The sequence below is a fragment of the Palaemon carinicauda genome, chromosome 34 (assembly GCF_036898095.1).
Source record: "Palaemon carinicauda isolate YSFRI2023 chromosome 34, ASM3689809v2, whole genome shotgun sequence".
In the NCBI taxonomy this organism is placed as follows: Eukaryota; Metazoa; Arthropoda; class Malacostraca; order Decapoda; family Palaemonidae; genus Palaemon; species Palaemon carinicauda.
Window position 1 is genome coordinate 14,892,563 of NC_090758.1, and position 24,236 is coordinate 14,916,798.

Genomic DNA, 24,236 nt, shown 5'->3' on the forward strand with positions numbered 1-24,236 from the left:
GAGAGTAGAGGTCCCCTTTTTGTTTTGTTTCATTTGTTGATTTCGGCTACCCCCCAAAATTGGGAGAAGTTCCTTGGTATATGTATGTATGTTTATACTGATTTCATTACTGCTCTGTTTTTTGTACAGCACTGTACTTGCCTGCCTTCATCTTTACGTTCGGTATTATTTCTCACATCTCCCCAAACCTCTTTGTTCATTGTTCACGTTTTCCAACACAAAAAAAAACTTTTATAATTCTTACTTTTCTAAAGAGGTGTAAGAATATTATCAAATCCTGTTCATCAGTACAGAATGTCTCCGACTTACAAACTAAATTGTTTCCAAGAAGCTTTTTGTAAGTCAAATTTGGATATATTTTGGCCTAGGTTAGACCTAACCTGAGTCCCTTGCCTATGATTTCCAACTAAAAAAGTCAACAAATAGTCAGGTTTCATATGAAATGGATATAAGGATATTACAAATGTCGTTTTGCTTACTCCGGATAGCTAGGTTGGTAGCGTCGTGGGCTTCTGTTTCAGAGGTCCCTAATTCGTGTCCCCGCTAAGGTGCGAATAGTGTGAGACCTTCTACCGGGGTTACTCCCCAGGGTGGCGCCTGGTGGGGGAGGTTAGAGTGGGCTAGTGATAGTCCCTGCTGGCTCATGGTCGCCCGAGGAGATGATGAAGGTCGTCTCAGGGGAGACCTAAGACCCGCAACTTTAACTTTTAACACTTTTACCCCCAGGGTATTTGGAAATTTCCAACCCTTAACCCCCAGGGGTTATTTTTTTTCAAGCACATTTTGCAGTATATTTTTTTAAAATTGCTCTAACAGCCTTAATTTTTGTCATAGAGAGGTCAGGTTGGTCTCATTCTCTTGGAAAATGCCTGAAGTTTCTCAAAAAACTATCAAAAATATGCAAAAAAAATTTTAAACAGCAGTTTTTTGCAAGGACGTACCGGTACGTCCATGGGGGTAAAGGGATGAGTTTTGTGAACGTACCAGTACGTCCTTTGGGGGTAAAAGGGTTATCTTTTATTAAATGATATAATATTGTTTTATTACACAGTACAGTGAACCCTCGTTTATCGCGGTAGATAGGTTCCAGACGCGGGCGCGATAGGTGAAAATCCGCGAAGTAGTGACAGCATATTTACCTATTTATTTAACATGTATATTCGGACTTTTAAAACCTTCCCTTGTACGTAGTACTGTTAACAAACCACCCTTTACACCCTGTAATGTACAGAACACTTAATGCATGTACTACAGCACCCTAAACTAAAACAGGCACAAATATTAAAGGCGATTTTATATCATGTGTTTCCTAAACACCTAAAAAGCACGATAAAAAATGGCAACCAATGTTTTGTTTACGTTCATCTCTGATCATAATGAAGAAACAAACTCATTTAGTGTACACATATATGTACGTATGGTTAGTTTTTGCATCGATTATATTGATTATACAGTACTGTATGTTGATTTTTTTATTACCAATGTTTTAGTTTACGTATTTTTCTTAGGACTTCCAAATGAAATCTTTTTCTTTATGACGCCGCCTGAAACGACGGCGTGTACGCTCAGTAAACAACCACGCTCAGAACAAACAAGGCATTTAACACGCATGATGATAGTGATAAATAATGATACAGTACATACAGTATTTACAGTACAAAGCATTTACAAAATATGTTACCTTACAAATATAAATTATACAGTACTTGTACGTAGCAAAGCAGGAAAACAATTTGAGAGAGAGAGAGAGAGAGAGAGAGAGAGAGAGAGAGAGAGAGAGAGAGAGAGAGAGAGAGAGAGAGAGAGAGAGAGAGAGAGATTGTTTTACGTACGTAAATGTAAATTTTAAACAAAAAAAATATGATAGGTTACAACATGTAGACTTTTAAAACCTTCCCTTTAACTTAATGCATACAGTACGTACATTACTAAACTATAAAACAGGTTAAAGTAAAAAATAAAGATTGTTACTGTACTCACCACGAAAGAAGTTCAAGAAAAACTTGAATGACGATGGCGATGAATTTGCTGCACAGTAGAAATGATGATGATGAAGCTGATGATGTGTTCTACTGTGCAGTCAATGATAGTATTTTACGTCTCTTCAGACGGAGGTGTCTTTTCCTGGGACACCTCTTCAACTTCTTCAATTTCTTCCGAAGGCGTACTAGCAGGAGGAACTGGCTCTTTTTTGCGAGGCTGAAAAAACATTGTGATCGGAAGTTGTTGCCGCTGCTTCTTTTTTCGATCCAAGAGCATCCTGTAGGGAGTCGTGATGTCATCGACCTTGTTGCAGAATTGCATCGAGCGAACCATATCCTCGTCCCACTCTTGCAACATTTCTTTCGCCTCCTTCATATGGTTGCAGAACTTGGCGAGCCGTTCTAATGTTAAGCCCGTTTCTTCTACATTTTCTTGGGTCTCTTCCTGGGTACCCTCACTCTCTTCCTCACTTGCCGATTTCGTCAGGTCTTCGAGGTCTGCGTCAGTTAGGGGCTGGGAATGGCAGTCCAACAACTCGTCGACGTCTTCAGTCGTCATGTCGCCAAACCCGTCACCCCCAATTATGGCAGCCAACTGCACAGATTTCCGTATTGCAGAGTGTTGGATTTCCGACGGAGTAAATCCCTTGTCGTCGTAAACAATATCGGGCCACAGCTTCTTCCAGCTCGCATTTACGGTTGCAGGTTTCATCTCTTGAAGTGCCTTTTGAATATTCTGCAGGCACGTGGCTATGGTGTACTGCCGCCAGTACGCCTTCAAGTTGAAGTCTTCATCCTCGTCATCTTGGGCAGCATCCACACACGCAACGAGGTCCGCCAAGGTATTCTTCGTGTAGAGGGCCTTGAACGCCCTGATAACCCCCTGGTCCATTGGTTGAATTAATGACGTGGTGTTGGGTGGCAGGAACTCAACCTGAACGCCCTCACGCGACAGGTCAGTTGCGTGTCCACCAGCGTTATCCATAAGGAGAAGGATCTTGAATGGCAAGCCCTTCTCTAAGAGATATTCATGGACTTGCGGGATGAAACACTGGTGGAACCAGTTGGAGGTCAGCATCTTCGTAATCCATGCTTTTTGATTATGCATCCAGTACACGGGAAGGAGATTCTTATTTTTGTTTTTCAAAGCGCGAGGATTTTTCGACTTATAAATAAGCCCCGGCTTTAACAAAAATCCAGCAGCATTGCCACACATCACGAGGGTAACGCGATCCTTGAATGCCTTAAAGCCAGAGGCTTTGGCTTCCTCTTTGAACAGGAAAGTTCGCGACGGCATTCTCTTCCAAAACAAGCCGGTTTCATCCATATTAAACACTTGTTCCGGCTTGTATCCACCTTCAGCGATAATGTTCTTGAAAGTCTGGTTCACGTAAGTTTCAGCAGCGGCAGTGTCAGCGGAAGCAGACTCCCCATGCAGGGAAACGCTTTTCAGGGCGAAGCGTTTCTGAAACTTCGCGAACCATCCTTTGCTGGCGGAAAAACGTTGTTTCTGACGCTGGGAATCAGTGGAGGTCCCTGGTTGAGGATCATCTACATCATCATCTTCTTCAGCATGGTCGCCATCGTCGTCATGAGGTTCCTTTACCGCAAAATTCTCATACAAGCTCAAAGCCTTTGTTCGGATGGTGTTCGTATCCAACGCTATGTTCTTCTTCCGACAGTCGGCAATCCACACAGCTAAAGCACCTTCCATGCGTACGATCGTTTTATTACGCGTTGTAACGACTCGCTTCGCTGATCTGCTAAAGGTGATTGCAGCAGTCTTTCTAATGTTCGCCTCGTCCTTCCTGATGTAGCGAACGGTGGATTCGTTGATGCCAAAATGGCGGCCGGCGGCCGCGTAACTTCTACCATCTTTTAACATGTCGAGAAGCGTAACCTTCTCAGCTATCGTCATCATTCTTCGGTGGCGTTTAGGCTCACTACCAGCCTTACTAGAAGCAGAACGCTTGGGAGCCATTGTAACAGAAAGTTCAACAAAAAGTTCAACTTAAAACAGTCGCACACAGCACAGATTAAACTTCACAAAGTTAAGAACGTCTACTCAGCAATACGCGGAAAGAGAAAGTGAACGATGCAGACCCGCGAGAACTGTGATGCTGGAAGTTGAAGATGCGGGCAAAACACCAATCACAGGCTAGATAACAAAACTTGAGTTTTGATTCGTCATCTGTCAGCGCTTGAACCAATCACAACCCGTCTTACAGTACATGGTGCGTTGGTTACTCATAGAAGATGCCCCGCGCATACTGAACGTACGTAGATTAAGTACAAGGGTACCGTAATAATAATAAATAATGATAATAATACTGTACAGTACAGTAATAATAATAATAATAATGATTAATAATAATAACAATAATAATTTTATTAACAACAACAACAATAATAATAATAATAACAATAATAATAAAAATTTACGTACGTACGCTATTTTACGCCTCTCTCTCTCTCTCTCTCTCTCTCTCTCTCTCTCTCTCTCTCTCTCTCTCTCTCTCTCTCTCTCTCTCTCTCGTACGCTTACAGTACTTATTCGAAATGTGATTTTTGCAACAAAGAATATTATTGGATGCAGTACTGTACTACGTACGTATACATACAAAAGATTCATGGAAAAGAAGCACATCCATTACAGTACACACCATTCTAATATGGTATGACTGCATCTGATTTGCGTTTCATGTTCGATTTAATTTTACTACGTACTGAATTATCGTATGATCACATTCTCTTTTCGTGTTTTATTTCTTTCTGTGCTGAATTATATATCATATGTAATGCAATGAACAATCAGTAAGAGCAGATATTACTAATTACAGTATTAATGGAATTACAGGTAACAAAATATCGTATTTGGTTATCTTCAGATTTCGCGGTATTTTCGAATTTTCCGGAAAATCCGCGATATGTATATATATATGGGTTATGGGAAAACCCCGCGAAGTGGTGAATCCGCGATTGTCGAACCGCGAAGTAGCGAGGGTTCACTGTACTTCTTTATATTATTTGTTATTTTCAATTGGATTTGTGTTTGTATTTCTGAATGCTTGTAAGTAGGGGGACCTTCTGTAATAATGAATTTTATTGTCCACAGGCACCTGACTTTTATGTGGAGATGAAATGGGAGTTCACTAGTTGGGGTGAGTGTTTCTACAACTATTGTTAATATAATTGATATTTTTCTCATCTGTATTATCTTATAACGCTAAAGAATGTATGAGAATGAATAGAATAGAGTTTAAGTTTATTCTTATAGGGTGTCGTTCATGATTTGAGAAGTTGAGTAACGGTAGGCAGCGTCTGAAAGAGTTGAAGACCACCTCCGTCGTGGTAGGAGCTTGTGACATACTCGTAAATACAGCAATAGCTTTGTTGTTATTTATAATCTTTGGTAGACTAAACCCTTCTTTTTTCTTTAGTTGGAGTTAAACGGACTTCACAGTTTTGCCAAGAGTTTTTTTTTGGCAAAGGATAACCTCACCAAGTCGAACCAAAATAATATAGGAAATCTTGCTTGGAGCAAAATTTCATGCAGCAAAAATTAATAAGTTTCGACTCATCGGATTTAGAATACCCAAGAGGTATTCAAAGGAGGAAGGCCAAAAAATTTGAAAATGGTCTTACCATCCACATTTATACACCTTAAGTACTATATTATATCCTCTCTTGCTGCTTGTCCGTCTCCTCCTACTCTGCGTAGGAAGACTGTAGTCTGGCTCGCCAGATGGCAGATGCTAGTCCCAGGGAAAGTCTGGTGTTTTCCCACTTATCCTTTGGAAGGTCACTCCTCGTGAGGATGTAGTGTTGTCAGTGGTCCTCTTACTCTGCTTTAAAGGCATTACCCAGTGGTTCCTATCTACGCCTACTTTTTAGACTACCCTTTTGCTTATGTTCTGGCATTCTTTTTGCCATTTTGCCGTGCATCCTCTTAACTTGGATTTCACTGCGGAATTACAGCCTTTTTTTTTTTCCCGTAGTTGCAACTTGGCTGTGAATGACCTACCTAGTCCGTGCTCTGGACTTTATGACCCAAATTCTAAGACTAACTGAAAACTTTCTTGTTCGCCAAGTGCTTCGATATTGTGGAATTGTCGATAAATGAGTAATATGCGTTGTGAAATGTTGAATGCTTTCGAACAAACAGGATAAATTGATAGTGGAGATCCTATAGAGAATAGGGTTCCCCTGGTGTATAGGACCAGAAAAGCAGCCTCTAAAGTATAAGTACAGTAACTAACTTTCCTTTATGTAATTTCAACTATACTCTGATGTGGTTTGACGCAGTGCAATTAACACTTAACCCCCCCTGTGAATCTGATGACACACACTGGCTGTTATATTGAAAATTTATTCAGTTTTCTAATGGACTTTTCAGATTCTTTCTACTTCTGTTCCTTTGTTAGTTACGCTACGAGACGTTGACATAAGTATGGTGATGCACAACGTCATTGCTCCCTGGCCTAAAGTCTTGAACCTAACTGATTTTTTCATGACTTGGATACAAGTACAAGAGGGTTAATTTGCTTTTTGGTGAGTGGGTGCACAACATTTGACAGAACTCGGTGATGTGACTTGCATGTGTATTGTGGGAGTTATTTTTTTTAGTTTGTATAACAAGTTGCCTTCCTAGATTTTTAGAGTCTTGTCCCAAAGAATTCTTTACAAATGAGAAGTGAAAATGGAAGCTAGGTATAGTTGATGAGGGAAAGAAGTGGTTAAAAAGGTCGATAACAATCAATAAAGTTGAACACCCTGGTGAGAAGAAAGTAAAATCGGGAAAAGATGAGAACTTTAACCTCAGTGTCTTGTTCTAAAGTAGAGTCCATCTCTATTACTTCTTTGCGAATTGATTAGGAATCTTGTGTCTATTCAAAAGTGAAATCTAGATTGTCTTCCCAGGCTCTCTATCGTTTATAGAATCAAGTCAGTTTTTTACTTGGAGTAATGTGTTCGTAGGGGCTTTGACGATGAATCTTACAGGTGAATTTTGATGAAATTTTAACATTCTAAAAACATTTGGTAAGGTTGTGACAATATTAGATTTAATAATCAAAGTTAATTTTTTGAAGTACGATGTACTGTATAGTACAGTATTTGAGGATTAGCAAATTCTGTAAGCTTATAATGGAGCAAAATTAGTTTGGTAGTGCAAATTTTTCTAGGACATTCTATACATGAAAGAGAAACTGTCAACCTGAATATGTAATATTTTATTGTATGAGACATTCTGTTTTGATTTTGTAAATGTATTGATTATTTTAATCAAATTTTGTATGCGTATTAATGATAGAAAAAATATTTATGCTTCCGTGCCGTGAACTGTTCATATCGAACGCAGACTATTGTGTTCATTGTGAGTATTAGATATCAAAGAATGATTTCTTTCCAAGGTTTTTGGCAATGTTCTCAGTCCTGTGACCTTAACTCTAGATATTTGTTATGTCAGTTCGGAGTATAATTGCTTCAAACTCTATCAAACGTTGCTGTCCGTTATTCAACTTCTCAAATCATGAACGACATCCTATATGAATTAACATAACCTCTATCCTGTTAGATTCTTTTGGATACATATCGGCTTCACAGTTTAAAACAAAGATTAAGACAACCTGAAACAGTGGTTTGTATGTGCGAAACATAGAACTGTTTGATAAATATCCCATTTTGTGCTAGGTAACTTTTTCTATGTCTTTTAGTCTTGTCACTTGTGGTTAGTGACTTGGTCTAACCTTTGCATTCTAGTCTCAGAGAGGGGTCATGAAATCGACATACTGAAAGGTATGTGGTGTTCGCAATTGAGGGCTGAAGCCCCGAGTCGCTTCTTGGTGTCGCACAGTTGTACAGCATCACTTTGAATTCAATAGCTTCCAATGTGAACATCAGCATAAGCCGACGTAGCCTCTATGCCTCCTACTGTACGACTCCTCTTCTTCTTTCCAGTGCCTCTCGTCTCGCGCATGTGTCCGAGCGACACTTACCGAGTGTACAAAAGCGGGTCGAACGTTCGCATCGACACGACGCTTCTGGGGTTCGACCAGACGAGCTGGCAGCGAGGGAACAGGAGTTACATTTTCAAGGGTCATGGTAAGTTTGTAGGAAGAGAGATTCAAGAAATTGATTGAGGCTAAGGTGATAAGGCTCGGAGGATTTAAGATCTTCCATAACCTGACAGATTGAGCTGTAGTAATTTCAAATGATTGGACGAGAAAGTTGATGTATTTCAACAGAACCTCCAAACCTTAGATTGCGTCCACATGTGCAGGTTGGAGCAGGCTGAAGCTTGGATAGTAATACCTTAAGCTGCTTCCATACATGCAGGTAGGCGCAGGCCAAAGCTCGGATCTAAAGTAGTTGAACTAGAATCTATGGATTTCAAATCAGAGCTTCAGCTTGTTCCGACTTGCACCTGCCGAAAAGCCACCCGAGTGGATGCAGCCTTGAACTGTTTCGTTATTTTGTTAATGATTCTACTGTGTTTGTTTCTTTAATTTCATAAAAGGCCATTCTGCTCACTCAAATGTTACCTAAATATTCATTTATCTTTTTTCTATTTCCTAAATGAATAATGAATTACTCTGTTTCTATATTGCTAGGTATTTATAGCTTGATTCCATATTATTCCCTCTTATTCAATGAATTCCCTATTGTGCTTATAAGACTCTTCTTAAAATGTTAATGTATTGATTTTTGTAACTTTCTTTCGATTGTGTTCCAAGGAATTTCGTTAAGTATGTATAGCTGTGAATTTTATTTGTTGAATATTTTGAATTTTTGAATACGGTACGTTAATTCAAATGCGTTTTATGTTGAATTAAACTTGATTTCTTTCCAGTCGATGGAGCCACCATGATGGAGGTCGATCACGAAACTGGACAGGTGAGTCGAGAGAAATATTTCATCAAGGCACCAGCTACCCGTTGAGATATTACCCCCTAGAGATAGTCATTTTGGTCCTTTGACTGGCCAGAGAGTACTACATTGGATCCCTCTCTCTGATTACGGCTCATTTTTCTTATGTGTACACATACACCGAATAGTCTTTCCTATTTTTTACGCATTTTCCTCTTTCCTCATACACCTGACAATACTAAGCTAATCAAACATATCTTGTTCACTTAAGGGGTTAACTACTGCAATGTATTTGTTCAGTGGCTATTTTCCTTTAGGTAAGGGTAGAAGAGACTATAGCTATGGAAAGCAGCTCTACAAGGAAAAGGACACAACAAAATCAAACAATTCTTCTCTTGTTTTGAGTAGTGTAAGAATAATTATTTTACTGACGATTGAATAAATGTCTCTTTTAACTTGCAATCTGCAGTTCATGAATTAGAAGAACCTCACTCACAGCTTCATAGTTTTCACTAGAGTCCACAGCCTAACTATCCTTGTGGGTAGACCTAAATGTCTACTTGAAGGTTTAAAGGTCTCTCATGAATAGAAGAGGCAAGAGACAGGACAATCCCCCTAGAGACTGACCATATATACATATGATCAGTGCCCAAGCCCCTTCTCTATCAAGTTAGGACCAGGGAGGGCCAGGCAATGGCTATTAATGACACAGCAGGTAGACCTATAGGCTCCCCCAAACCCTCCATCTTTAGCTCATATGGATGGTGAGGTTGCAGACACTACAGGAAACTTTAAAGTTTCTTCAGAAGCCATTGCCTATCTCCACCTGGTCCTACTTTAGGTTGAGAGGGGACTTAGACACTGATCATGAGTAATCTTTAGAATTTAAGCATTTTTGCATCTACTGTGATGTCTGTCTTCTATACCTAACTTTAGATCTTGGCATTTTGCAGTTATGCATTTTGAAAATCTTTTAGTAATAGTAGTAGTAGCAGAAATAGCAGAAGATTTACATTAAAATCCTTGCAAGTTAAGAAAAGTATAAGCTAAAAGATAAGCCACTTAATAGAAGCAAAAATAGAAGATTTATATTGCAAAGTAAGTAAGAAAAGTGGAGCCTAAAAGATCACCCACTTAATAACATCATTGAAGTCTCCTCGAATATTCCTGCAGGTGTACATGGAGAGCATGAAGACGCTAGCGCCCGACCAGGTCCAGACGTACATGCGGCCTCACCCGGGCATGGTTTCGCACCGTTTGACCACCCCAATAGCCACCACTTACGTCGATACGGAAAAAATAAGTTTTGAGAGGTGAGGGCAACACCAATTTTGTCTTTTAGTTGGTTTTTGTTAGGGGTTTTTCTTCTGTAGAAGTTTTGGAAATGTTTTTAAGATATCAGAGAAGGATTGTTTTTCTCTTTCATCGACGGAGGCAAGTTTTCAGAGAAGGGTTACTTTTCTCTTTCATAGACAGAGGCTAGTTTTCATGCATTGATGTCCAAAAAGCGCATTTGACAGATAAAGCTATTTATAAAGTCCTCGACTTGCAAACATTCAGCAGCGATGCAAACACAAATCCAACAGAAAATAACAAAGATAAGGTAAAGAAATATCTGTAATAAAACATCAAGTTGCTGTCAGTGCGAGGGGAGAGCGAAGATACAAAGGATGATACATACAAAAAAAGAGAAATGTCATTAATATGTACGATCGTGTGACACACGGGTGGTACATATCATTTAATACAGTAAGCAAAATGTCATTTGTAATACCCTGATATCTATTTCATATAAAACCTGACTTTGTTGACTTATGTAGCTGGGAATTATAGGCAAGAGATTCAGGCTAGGCTTACCGCAAGCCAGAATTTAACAAATCGACTTTTCAAAACAGCTTCTTGGAACTAAATAAGTTTGTAAGTTCATGACCTGTATTTTAGATATTGATAAACCAAATATTCTGTAGTATTCTGAAGAGGACATTTATAGTTTTTGTACTTTCTGATACTACAATCATGCTATACATGCTAGTAGATGTTTGCTCAGACATCTTATATAATGTTTACAATTGTTCCTGAAAGCTAAATCACTGGCTACACCACCACTTACTTAACCCTTTTTACCCCCAATGGACGTACTGGTACATTTCAGAAAACTCATCCCTTTACCCCCATGGACGTACAAGTACGTCCTTGCAAAAACAGCTATTTACATTTTTGTTTGCATATTTTTGATAACTTTATGAGAAACTTCAGGCATTTTCCAAAAGAATGAGACCAACCTGACCTCTCTATGATGAAAATTAAGGCTGTTAGAGCAATTTGAAAAATATATATTGCAAAATGTGCTTGAAAAAAAAAATAACCCTTGTGGGTTAAGGGTTGGAAAGTTCCAAATAGCTTGGGGGTAAAAGGGTTAATGAACATCCTCTACAACATTTCCAGAAGACTAAAATAACTTCAAGCAATTCCCCCCCAAAAAGAAAAAAAAAACATTTATATCCTAAAATGTTTAAGAAACAAAACAATCCTATCTGTTTAACCTAAGACAAGGACATCATACTTGAAATTTTATTGTTGTCTTAAAGAAAATCTCTGAATCAATTTTGCTAAAAGTCATTCCGATACATATCTAGAATTTCGAAATGCTTGTCAGGATTATTTTGTAATTGAGTTAAAGTTGTTGGAAGTTAAATAAAACCAGAAATTAGATAAGGACGGAAAGTTGATGCAGTCTGAAACAGAGGGACGTGGTCGTATGTCATACTATACTCGACTCGCAGCTGTGCCCTTTTAGCTCGGGAAAGTTTCCTGCTATCTGATTGGTTAGAATTATCTTGTCAATCGGTGATGAGGAAACTTTTATGAGCTAAAAGGGCACCCCTGCGAGTCTGTACAAATCTGCCCCACTGAAAAGAATTGACTATAGTACCATCTTCATACTGGTTCGATTAAATTTTTTGCATGGAATTCTTGTGCCATGAGTTAATTTCATTTAAGTAATTATTATATCAGATCTGTTCATTTTTTAGGGACAAAGCCGGCATATGGGGTTGGCGTAGCGATCGGAGCGAGATGGTCAACGGTCATGATTGTAAGGTAAGTTTATGAATGTTGTTTTTACGTGTGCTGTAGATATCATTAAAATCCTTAAAATGAAATAGGGAGTGGATGGTTAACCTTGGCTAAAAGTCTTTTGTGTTGTAGATATTAAAATCCTTAAAATAGAATTACGGGTGGATGGTTAACCTTGGCTAAAGGTCTTTTGTGTTGTAGATATCATTAAAATCCTTAAAATGAAATAGGGAGTGGATTGTTAACCTTGGCTAAAAGTCTTTAGTGTTGTAGATGTTAAAATCCTTAAAATGAAATAGGGAGTGGATGGTTAACCTTGGCTAAAAGTCTTTTGTGTTGTAGATGTTAAAATCCTTAAAATAAAATACGGAGTGGATGGTTAACCTTGGCTAAAAGTCTTTTGTGTGTTGTAGACATCATTAAAATCCTTAAAATAGAATAGCGGGTGGATGGTTAACCTTTGCTAAAAGTCTAATAGCTCATCTTTCAGCTTCGCCAAAATTAATATCCCTATAAACAGCTACAGGTTTGTATTGCTAGGAAAAATACAAATTACTTCTAAATTTTTCATTTTTATATGTGCCGTAGGTATCATTAAAATCATTGAAATAAAAGATTTTCTGAAGTAATGGGTTGCTGACGGCACTGAATTTCCAGTGTTTCCCATCTTGGCCTCGCCTGAAACTTTTCCAACCATTCGTCTGGTATTGTACTCGCCAGCATTCGAGTCTCCTCGCTGCTTATGTCCTTTTATTAAGGCTCCACATTCGACAGTCTTTTTTTAGACAGAAAGACGTAGTAGTGAATTTTGTTATTTGTTGTAAATGATGTAAAAGATGGAAAATTAACCTGTACTGTTTGGAGGTGGTTGATTGGCCTAACAGAATCACATGATTGGCACAGCAGAATCACCCGATTGGCCCAACAGAATCACCTGATTGGCACAACAGAATCACTTGATTAGCACTGCAGAATCACTTGATTGGCACAGAAGAATCACTTGATTGGCACAGCAGAATCACCTGACTGACCCAACAGAATCACCTGACTGGCCCAACAGAATCACTTGATTGGCACAGCAGAATCACCTGGTTGACCCAACAGAATCACCTGATTGGCACAACAGAATCACTTGATTTTCACAGCAGAATCACTTGATTGTCATAGCAGAATGACCTGATTGACACAGCAGAATCACCTGACTGTCACAACAGAATCACTTGATTTTCACAGTAGAATCACCTGATTGACACAGCAGAATCACCTGATTGGCACAACAGAATCACTTGATTGGCATAGCAGAATCACTCGATTTTCACAGCAGAATCACCTGATTTTCATAGTAGAATCACCTGGTTGACACAACAGAATCACTTGATTGGCATAGCAGATTGACCTGATTGGCACAGCAGAATCACTTGATTGACACAGCAGAATCACCTGATTGGCATAGCAGAATCACTTGATTGGCATAGCAGATTGACCTGATTGACACAGCAGAATCACCTGATTGGCACAACTGAATCACTTGATTGTCATAGCAGAATCACTTGATTGGCATAGCAGAATCACTCGATTTTCACAGCAGAATCACTTGATTGGCATAGCAGAATCACTTGATTGGCATAGCAGAATCACTTGATTGGCATAGCAGAATCACTCGATTTTCACAGCAGAATCACCTGATTTTCATAGTAGAATCACCTGGTTGACACAACAGAATCACTTGATTGGCATAGCAGAATCACTCGATTTTCACAGCAGAATCACCTGATTTTCATAGTAGAATCACCTGGTTGACACAACAGAATCACTTGATTGGCATAGCAGATTGACCTGATTGGCACAGCAGAATCACCTGATTGGCACAACAGAATCACTTGATTGGCACAGCAGAATCACTTGATTGACACAGCAGAATCACCTGATTGGCACAACAGAATCACTTGATTGGCATAGCAGAATCACTCGATTTTCACAGCAGAATCACCTGATTTTCATAGTAGAATCACTTGATTGTCACAGTAGAATCACCTGGTTGACACAACAGAATCACTTGATTGGCATAGCAGATTGACCTGATTGGCACAGCAGAATCACCTGACTGGCCCAACAGAATCACGTGACTGGCACAACAGAATCACTTGATTGGCACAGCAGAATCACCTGACTGGCCCAACAGAATCACGTGACTGGCACAACAGAATCACTTGATTGGCACAGCAGAATCACCTGACTGGCACAACAGAATCACTTGATTGGCACAGCAGAATCCCTTGATTGGCACAGCTGAATCACTTGATTGGCACAGCAGAATCCCTTGATTGGCACAGCTGAATCACTTGATTGGCACAGTAGAATCACCTGATTGGCACAGCAGAATCACCTGATTGGCACAGCAGAATCTCTACATATACATAAAATTAATAGTAATCTTAAAGTGGGAGAAGTATCATTGTTTAGGTATTTTTAAAGGGTCTTTGCAGTGGCCACTTTTTAGCCTCCATTCTATTCCTGCTTGCTTTCTTCCGTCTTATCGTCGAACCTCTTTCAGCTTTGGCTTCATAGTGCCCATGTGAAGTTATCCCCAGTTTAACACCTCCGCTGAATGGCCACTGTGGGCTAGCGTTAGCCCATAGAGACCAATTCACGAATGCAATAGAAGCATCAACGTAGCAAGTTGCAGAAGACGTGATGGTGGTAGTTCAACTACAATTGACTCTTACCTTCCTTATTCTAACACATTTTTGTTCATTATCTTTCTGTTTACCTGAGCCATGCTCTGATAGTAGCTCACTACTTAAGGCTTCTTAATCCCGAACAGTTTAGGCGAGTATCTTGCCATGCCTAAGTATGGCATATGGCAACTGCTATCTATCATGTAAAGTATTGTGGTGGAAGGTGTTCTTTCGATTAAGGCAATCTGCTTCATTGCCTTTGCCTAAAGGTGTTGTTTTCATTAAGGGAATCTGCTTCGTTGCCTTTGCCAAAATAAAAGATTTTGCTAAGGGGATGTATTTGGTCGTGTCGTCTTTTATTAATTTGTTTGTGAGCAACTTTAAACCAAAACAACTGTAACGATTTTGACGAAACTTGGTAGTCATATTGAGTATAACCCAAGGATGAATCTTTAACATTTTGGATAAAGTATATCAAAGTATAAGTATGCAGCAGTACTTTCAAGGTAATCACAATGCTAAGTTAATGGCAAGTATTTTGTATATTTTTGGTTTGTTAACATTTCACGAAGGCTACTGAACTAATTTAATTGAAACTTGGTGGACACATGCAGGGTATGACCCAAGGAGAAATCCATCAGATTTTGAAGTAAATATATTTAAGTACAAGTACCCAGTCGTGGTAAAGGCGTGCTCTCTACTGAGTGCCCCTCATATTTCATTAGTAAGACTGTTCACAAGTTACTTTGATTTAAGATTTATATATTTCTTTACTATGTGCAAGCTTTATAAGGAAGCAGACTGAAATGGCCACTCACTGACCCAACAAACTTCCAAAGAATTAAATAACATTCACTATGTATTAAAAATCAGACTGAAAATTACTATAAACCGAAGGAGAGATCAGCAACATGCTCGCCTTTATCTACAACTCTATATAATCTTTCTTTGCTATCATGAAGAAAATGGTTGGATAATTGTCCACCTGATTTTAAACCAATTCACTACTAAAGATACATAGGTGACACATTTGTAATACTGTATTAGAAAAGAAGAAAGATGCAGAAAAGTTTAGTTATATGAATATGCAACATCAAAAAATTGAATTCACCATAGAACACAAAATGGGATAAGCAAATTCCTTTTTTAGTTATTTTAATAGAAAAATCAAATAACTAGGGTGGCACTCAGTAGAGCCCAGACCTCCGCCATGACAGCTTATTTCTCGACCTTTTGCTGAACCTTTGACCCTGACATGTATGAATTGTCGCTGATTTTCATACACTCAAACATGAACAAAGTTTGAAGTCTCTGTGACAACGATGTCCAGACTTATGGCTCATTACATGGATTGGACATTTTGCTTGACTGTGACCTTGACCTTCCTAGATTTAATCATTTCCCGCTTTTTATATAACATTTAATTCCTGCAAGTTTCATTACTGTACAATTAAAATTGTAGCCAGGAAGCTGTACACAAACACACACATAAACAGGGGGTAAAACATAACCTCCTTCCAACTTCGTTGGCAGAGGTAACAACATAGACACCAGCAACTACAGGAAACCTACCCACACAGGTCTAGGAGTTAACTAATGCTATAATGATTTCAAGACAAACACATTTAGCACAATTTTCTACCGACCATTTGGACTAAAACAATCTTTTGAAAATTTTCTTAAAGAAATCTATTTCCGAGAGAAGTTCTTTTCCAACAATGGATTCCCATCCAAAATCTTTTATTACAAACTTAGATCATTTCTTAACCCTTTTACCCCCAAGCTATTTGGAACTTTCCAACCCTTAACCCCCAGGCTTTTTTTTTTTTTTTTCAAGCACATTTTGCAGTATATTCTTTTTAAATTGCTCTAACAGCCTTAATTTTTGTCATAGAGAGGTCAGGTTGGTCTCATTCTCTTGGAAAATGCCTGAAGTTTCTCAAAAAATTATCAAAAATATGCAAAAAAAAATGTAAATAGCAGTTTTTTGCAAGGACGTATCGGTACGTCCATGGGGGTAAAGGGATGAGTTTTGTGAAACGTACCAGTACGTCCTTTTTAGGGGGTAAAAGGGTTAACAATGTATTTTGTCCGTGGTCAAAAAAGTTTGGTCCAAAACAACTTACGATTAAACAAACAAACACAGTATCTTAAAACCAAAATAAAGAAATTCTGAGTAAATACCTGCCACAAATTAGGCCGAATATACTATTTTATAATCACTAGAATAAAAAAATTTGTTAATAATAAAGAAAAGCTGGAAAAGACCTTGAGTCTATGGTGGTGTACTTGTTCAACTGCCCACATTGCCAATTAACTTACATTGGCTCCACGAAAAAGGCATATTTTCTCTCTACCAAGATCACAGGGGAATTAGCAGCCTAACTGGCAGAGGAGGGCCTTGTCCAAACTTTACAGTCCAACATGCGAGATCACTGTGATAATGATTGTAAGTGTTCGTTTTTACTTGATAACTTATCAATATTATGCAGAGACGCATATGAAAATGAAATAAGAATAGCCATGTCCATTTTTATAAAATCCTGACAAACCACAGCTTAACCAAGACATTTCTAGTTTCATGTTGGAAATAGGCTAAATATATCTTTTCCAACTCTAAATTTTACATGTTGACAAGATTTATGTACAGATAGCTCTATATTGTTTTACTTTCTTTTATCCAGGAATGTAATATGAACGCACAGATGTTTGAAACGTTGTTTACTGGTGATGGAAGTAAATATAAGAATGTTTGACAATTAACATAATTCTCCAGTTCCTTATTAAACTGAGGTTCCCTTCTAACTACTCAGTATAGGATAATAATAATGATAAAACTGGTCACAGCATACCTTGGGTGGCACACTGTAGACTTTACCAAAGGTTCTTTCCCAACTGTACTGTATTGCTCTGTGTTTTTCATCTTTTCATGCTACTTGGCCCATTTTCTAACTCTGTGTTGCTCCATTTATTACCTCTCTTTTTAAGAATAGATCCTAAGGTGGGGCCGTATTTAAGAGAGATAAGCCATCCAGGGTTTTTGTAAACAAGGAAATCCAATATTCTTATTATTATTATTATTATTATTACTTGCCAAGCTAAAACCCTAGTTGGAAAACCAGAATGCTATAAGTCTAGTGGCACCAACAGGGAAAATAGCCTAGTGAGGAAAGGAAAAAGAATATTCTAAGAAGACTAACAACATTAAAATATCTTCTATATAAACTATAAAAACTTTAACAAAACAAGAGGAATAGAAATAAGATAGAATATTGTGCCCGTTACTACGCTAAAGCAAGAGAACTCTAACCCAAGACAGTGGAAGACCATGGTACAGAGGCTATGGCACTACTCAAGACTAGAGAACAGTGGTTTGATTTTAGAGTGTCCCAGTAAGGAGATGAGCAGACATCCTTTACCGCTTGACACGCATAGCCAAGGAACTTAAGAATACTCGGATGTAACTCTGAAATTATGTACAAGTCGATTGATTTATTCTTAAATGATAAAGTGAGTACCTTTTTTTCCGTTCCTCTCGTATAGAATGGCTACCATGCAATTAGTTGCAGAATGCAATAACGACAAGACAAAACATATCAAAACCGTTGAAAAAGTCTTCTATAACTGTTACTTTTAATAAAAATTTATTAAAGAAGGTCTCCTACCTTAAAGGAAAGAAATAATCTTAATTATTCCTTCTAGTATTCAGTTAAGGTCCCCCCCCCCTTCTTTCTTGTCCAGTTGAGCAGAGAGAGGTGTCTCTCCCCTTTTGAAAACAAAGCAATTTACAGGTTTGTTCTTAAATTGGTCTGACCATAAAAGTATGGAAGTAAGAGGCCAGGTGAATATGTACTGTAATTTGAATTCTATGAAACATGAAATTGTTTTTCTATAGTAAACAATTTCTAAAATATGAAATTTATGGCATTTTGTTTGAATAGTTTTAGATATATTCTCAACCACAGTAACTTGGATTTAGTACTGACCACTGTAACGTGGATATGATCTGTATTTAATTCTGATACTATTACAGTAACATATCTGTAATTAGTACTGATAATGTAATATGTATGTGGTCTGTATTTTGAACAGATAATGTAACATATCTGTGGTCTGTAATTAGTACTGATAATGTAATATGTATGTGGTCTGTATTTTGTACTGATAATGTAACATATCTGTGGTCTATGAATGGTACAGCATGGTAAAAAATTTGCCGAGAAAAATTACTGTGTCCAACTAACGTCTCGGTATTTCCCGCCAGGTATTTTCAGCTACGAACGTCGAGTTGGTGACTAAAACGCGAACGGAGCATCTGACGGATGCCGACAAGGAGAAGTCTTCCCCCCGTAGTCCTATTCAGTCGTTTTTAAATATAGCGGAAACCGAGGAAAAGCAAAACTCGCCTTCTTCATCCGAAGGGGTAAATGTCCTAGTGGCTTTACGTACATATTAAGTTCACTGTAATACTGTAGTAATTGTTATTATTATTAATGATTATTACTATTACAAGTGATTATTATTATTATTATTATTATTAATTATCATCAATTGTTACTATTAGTTTAATAAGAAGCTCAAGATAGAGACGACTGGCGAAATCTAACCAAGGCCCTTTGGGTAAATATGTGTAGGAGGAGATGATGATTTAGTTATTATTATATTATATTTATATAATTATTGATTATAATCTCCCATTTGATCTTCATTCATATTTGCAGAAGCATTCATCGAGAGGCTAGGCTCTAAAGGAATATAATTCAAGATTTGAAAATTCCTTTACAGATCATGTTTTAAAATCATGGCTTTCATTCCTTCATAAGCTATGGGTATAATTTTTTCTATACATACATATATGATTTCTTTCTCTTTTAAATTTGAAATTTACATATAAATTACTGGTGGTTCTCAACTTACAAACATTGAGATACAAACGTTTGACTTTCAAACATTCAGATATACAAACATTTGACTTTCAAACATTCAGAGATACAAACATTTTACTTAAAAACATTTGGATTTCAAACATTCAGAAATACAAACATTTAACTTTCAACCATTCAGAAATATAAACATTTGACTTTCAAGCATTCAGGGATACAAACATTTGACTTACACAAACATTTGGCTTTCAAACATTGAGATACTAACATTTGACTTTCAAACATTGAGATACAAACATTTGACTTTCAAACATTGAGATACAAACATTTGACTTTCAAACATTGAGATACAAACATTTGACTTCCAAACAATCAAAGATACAAACATTTGTCTTTCAAACATTGAGATACAAACATTTGACTTTCAAACATTCACAGATACAAATAGTTGACTTTCAAACATTCAGAGATACAAACATTTGTCTTTCAAACATTCACAGATATAAACAGTTGACTTTCAAACATTAACAGATACAAACATTTAGCTTTCAAACAATCACAGATACAAGCATTTGACTTTCAAACATTGAGATACAAACATTTGACTTTCAAACATTGAGATACAAACATTTGACTTACAAACATTGAGATACAAACATTTGACTTACAAACATTCACAGATACAAACATTTGTCTTTCAAACATTCAGAGATACAAACATTTGACTTACAAACATTTGGCTTTCAAACATTCAGAGATACAAACATTCGACTTACAAACATTTGACTTTCAAACATTCAGAAATACAAACATTTGACTTTCAAACATTCAGAAATATAAACATTTGACTTTCAAGCATTTAGATATACAAACATTTGACTTACAAACATTGAGATACAAACATTTGACTTACAAACATTGAGATACAAACATTTGTCTTTCAAACATTCACAGATACAAACATTTGACTTACAAACATTTGGCTTTCAGACATTCAGAGATACAAACATTCGACTTACAAACATTTGACTTTCAAACATTCAGAAATACAAACATTTGACTTTCAAACATTCAGAAATATAAACATTTGACTTTCAAGCATTCAGATATACAAACATTTGACTTACAAACATTGAGATACAAACATTTGCCTTTCAAACATTGAGATACAAACATTTAACTTTCAAACATTCAGAGATACAAACATTTGACTTTCAAACATTGAGATACAAACATTTGACTTTCAAACATTCAGAGATACAAACATTTGACTTTCAAACATTTGACTTTCAAACATTGAGATACAAACATTTGACTTTCAAACATTGAGATACTAACATTTGACTTTCAAACATTGAGATACAAACATTTGACTTTCAAACATTGAGATACAAACATTTGACTTTCAAACATTGAGATACAAACATTTGACTTTCAAACATTGAGATACAAACATTTGACTTTCAAACATTGAGATACAAACATTTGACTTTCAAACATTGAGATACAAACATTTGACTTTCAAACATTGAGATACAAACATTTAACTTACAAACATTCAGAGATGCAAACATTTGACTTTCAAACATTCAGAGATACAAACATTTTGACTTAAAAACATTGAGATACAAACATTTTGACTTACAAAATCTCAGAAATACAAACTTAAATCCAACTGAAAATAACAGATAAAAAAATTCTGCAATAAAACAATTTTATATCATTTAATACAGTAAACAAAACCACATTTATAACAACCTGATATCTATTTCATATGAAACCCAACTGTTAGTTGACTAATGTAGATGGAAATCAGGTTAGGCCTATCGTAGGCCGGAATTGATCTGATGTTGTAGACGGAAATCATTAGGCGTGGGAAGCAGGTTAGGCCTATCGTAGGCCAAATTTTAATAAAATTTGACTTGGACATATTGGAACCACTTAAGTTTATAAGTTAAAGACCTTTAAAATTTTTGTGTAATTTAGTTGTTTCGTGTTTGTCACAGTTAATCCTTTTTACCCCAAAGGACATACTGGTACGTTTCACAAAACTCATCCCTTTACCCCCATGGACGTACCGGTGCGTCCTTGCAAAAAACTGCTATTTATATTTTTTTTGCATAATTTTGATAATTTTTTTGAGAAACTTCAGGCATTTTCCAAGAGAATGAGACCAACCTGACCTCTCTATGATGAAAATTAAGGCTGTTAGAGCAATTTGAAAAAAATATATATTGCAAAATGTGCTTGAAAAAAAAAAAATAACCCTTGTGGGTTAAGGGCTGGAAAGTTCCAAATAGTCTGGGGGTAAAAGGGTTAAGAAAATTGTAATTTGTGTAAATATAATTTATTATTATTACTAGCTAAACTACAACCCTAGTTGGAAAAGCAAGATGCTATAAACCCAAGAACTCCAATATGGAAAAAATAGTCCTGTGAGGAAAGGAAATAAACTATATATGAGAAGTTATAAGAAATATAGAATATTTTAAGAATAGTAACGTTAAAATAAATTTATCATATATAACCTATGATGAGAGACTTATGTCAACCTTTTGAAGTTCCATCAATTCAACCACCAGATCAGGAAGATCATTCCACAACCTGGTCATAGATGGATTAAAACTTCTTGAATACTATGGAGTGTAGTCTTATGAAGGTGAAGGCAATTGTATTAAATTTATTAGTGTGTTAAGAGTAACGAAGGAAGCCATCTAAATAGCTTGTCAGTACTTTCAAACTTGCCGTAAGTTTTTTAATAGTTTGAGCTTTCCTCGACAATAATCAAACGGCGAGGAAAGGATTTTAGGTTTAAATAAATTATCAAAAGTATTTCACCAGCGCCTCGTTTTCTATCTTAAGCTTCTAAGTCTTCTTATGTTCACGTGTTTTATTCAAACTTGCCGTAAGTTTGAGCTTTCCTCGCTAGTAATCAAACGGCGAGGAAAGGATTTTAGGAGAGTTTGAATAAATTATCAAAAGTATTTCACCAGCGCCGTGTTATCTAAAGCTTATACAGCTTTTTATGCTCATGTGTGTTATTCATAGAACTCTTTTTTATCGACAGAGTGAGACGTACTGCCTCAATAACCCCAGCAATATCACTGCCCAGGAGTACTTCAATCCAAACGTAGATTTACAGGGTCGCGACATAGGCCGACCCAGAGAAGTAATCAAGAAAGTACAAAACTTTAAGGTTTGTAGGTCGGGTTCTTTTTGGGTTTGAAATCGCAGGTGTATTTTGCGAAGATATTTTCTTGGTACGTTTTTATTTGTATTTTTGATTACAGTCAATTGTTTCCAATGTTTAAAACGATGAATTCGTGTACTTGATGTGAATTGTCCTTTAGAACTAAAAGTTTCGTACTTACCTGTTTGAGGTCACAGATATATTTTGCGATTTCTTGAACTCGGTTGAGTCCCTCGTCAGGCTGGGAGGAGCATAGAGAGGAAAGGTCCCCTTCTTTTCATTTGTTAGATGTCGGCTACCCTCCAAAATTAGGGGAAGTGCCTTGGTATATAAATAGATAGATAGATTTTCATTTGTGTATCCTAAATTACAGTTGATTGTTTCCGAGACTTATGGCTTAAAGTGATGAATTGCTTGATGTGAATTATCCTTTCATAAAGTTTTGTATATACCACATATAACCATAGAAATAGACCTATACCATTGTTAATACTATTTGTTCATTCGTTAAGAATTTTTAGAAAGGAATTTGTTTTTAATATGTTTTTTAACCAAAAAGATAGAAATTTGAAAACAAATTCAAAATAACTACAGTGTTTCATTTTTTTAACTCGGAAGACTTGCTCTTAAGGTGTTTATATTCAGTGTTGTGCACAGTATACCATGCTAGGTATGTTGTAAGCAATAGATCACCACCTCCAAGATTCCACGTCTGATATGAATACTGCATGATGAAAAGTCAACATATATTTTTGCAGATTTTTTCTAGGTGGTACCAAGTCATGGAAGTCTCAAATAGTGATTTAATCTGTTTGATAAGGGTTTGAGACCTGCTTGTAGTTTGTTGGAAGCCTATAGGCCTACCTGCTGAGTCATCAGCTGCCATTGCCTGACCCTCCTTGGTCCTAGCTTGATAGAGAAGAACCATGGGTGCTGATCATATATGTATATTGTCAGTTTCTAGGGCATAGTTAATGTCCCTTGCCTCTGCCATTCATGAGTGACCTATGAACCTTTGATTGATATAATTTTTTTATTTTTTAAAGAGAATTTTTATTATATTTTTGACGATAATGATAATTGGAATTAAGAACCTCTGTCTTTTAGATAGTTTAGAGAAACAGTTGCATCAAACTTTGCAAGAAAAGAAGCAGTCTTAAGACCTTTCTAAACAGGGTAAATAATTCGTGAAATATTCAATAACTATTTTATATTTCAAAATATCATGGCATCCTAAGTCATCTATCCTGGGGAAATGATCAGTGAAGGTCTCATTTTGATTTTAGGGTCAATTGTTAAAAATACGATAGATATATTTCACTGGTTTATGTTTAATAACCCATAAAATATTTCTATTACTTTATTGTTCTAGTTGTCTGTTTTTTCTATTTTATTAGACTTTGATTCATTACAAAGTCTTTAACCAGACCACTTCACTGAGGTTGTAGACCTACCAAGTATTTAGTAGTTCGTAAAAGAAGGATAAAAATGAATCGGGTAAGAGATGAAAGCATTGGACAGACAGACGTGAAAAAGTGTAGGAAAATTAAGTGAAAATCAA

The 24,236-nt window shown here is 36.8% G+C and overlaps 1 protein-coding gene across 2 annotated transcripts in view; it reads left to right on the forward strand.

The window, feature by feature from the left end:
• LOC137627094 (ankyrin repeat domain-containing protein 13D) overlaps window positions 1-24,236 on the forward strand; it is a 76,676-nt gene that overhangs the window by 25,280 nt on the left and 27,160 nt on the right. For both annotated transcript variants that reach the window (XM_068358105.1, XM_068358106.1), the window contains exons 5-11: window positions 5,098-5,143; window positions 7,941-8,084; window positions 8,833-8,876; window positions 10,023-10,162; window positions 11,882-11,948; window positions 18,867-19,025; window positions 22,553-22,681. In XM_068358105.1, the coding sequence (XP_068214206.1) occupies window positions 5,098-5,143; window positions 7,941-8,084; window positions 8,833-8,876; window positions 10,023-10,162; window positions 11,882-11,948; window positions 18,867-19,025; window positions 22,553-22,681 (729 nt within the window). The remainder of the gene's footprint in view (window positions 1-5,097; window positions 5,144-7,940; window positions 8,085-8,832; window positions 8,877-10,022; window positions 10,163-11,881; window positions 11,949-18,866; window positions 19,026-22,552; window positions 22,682-24,236) is intronic.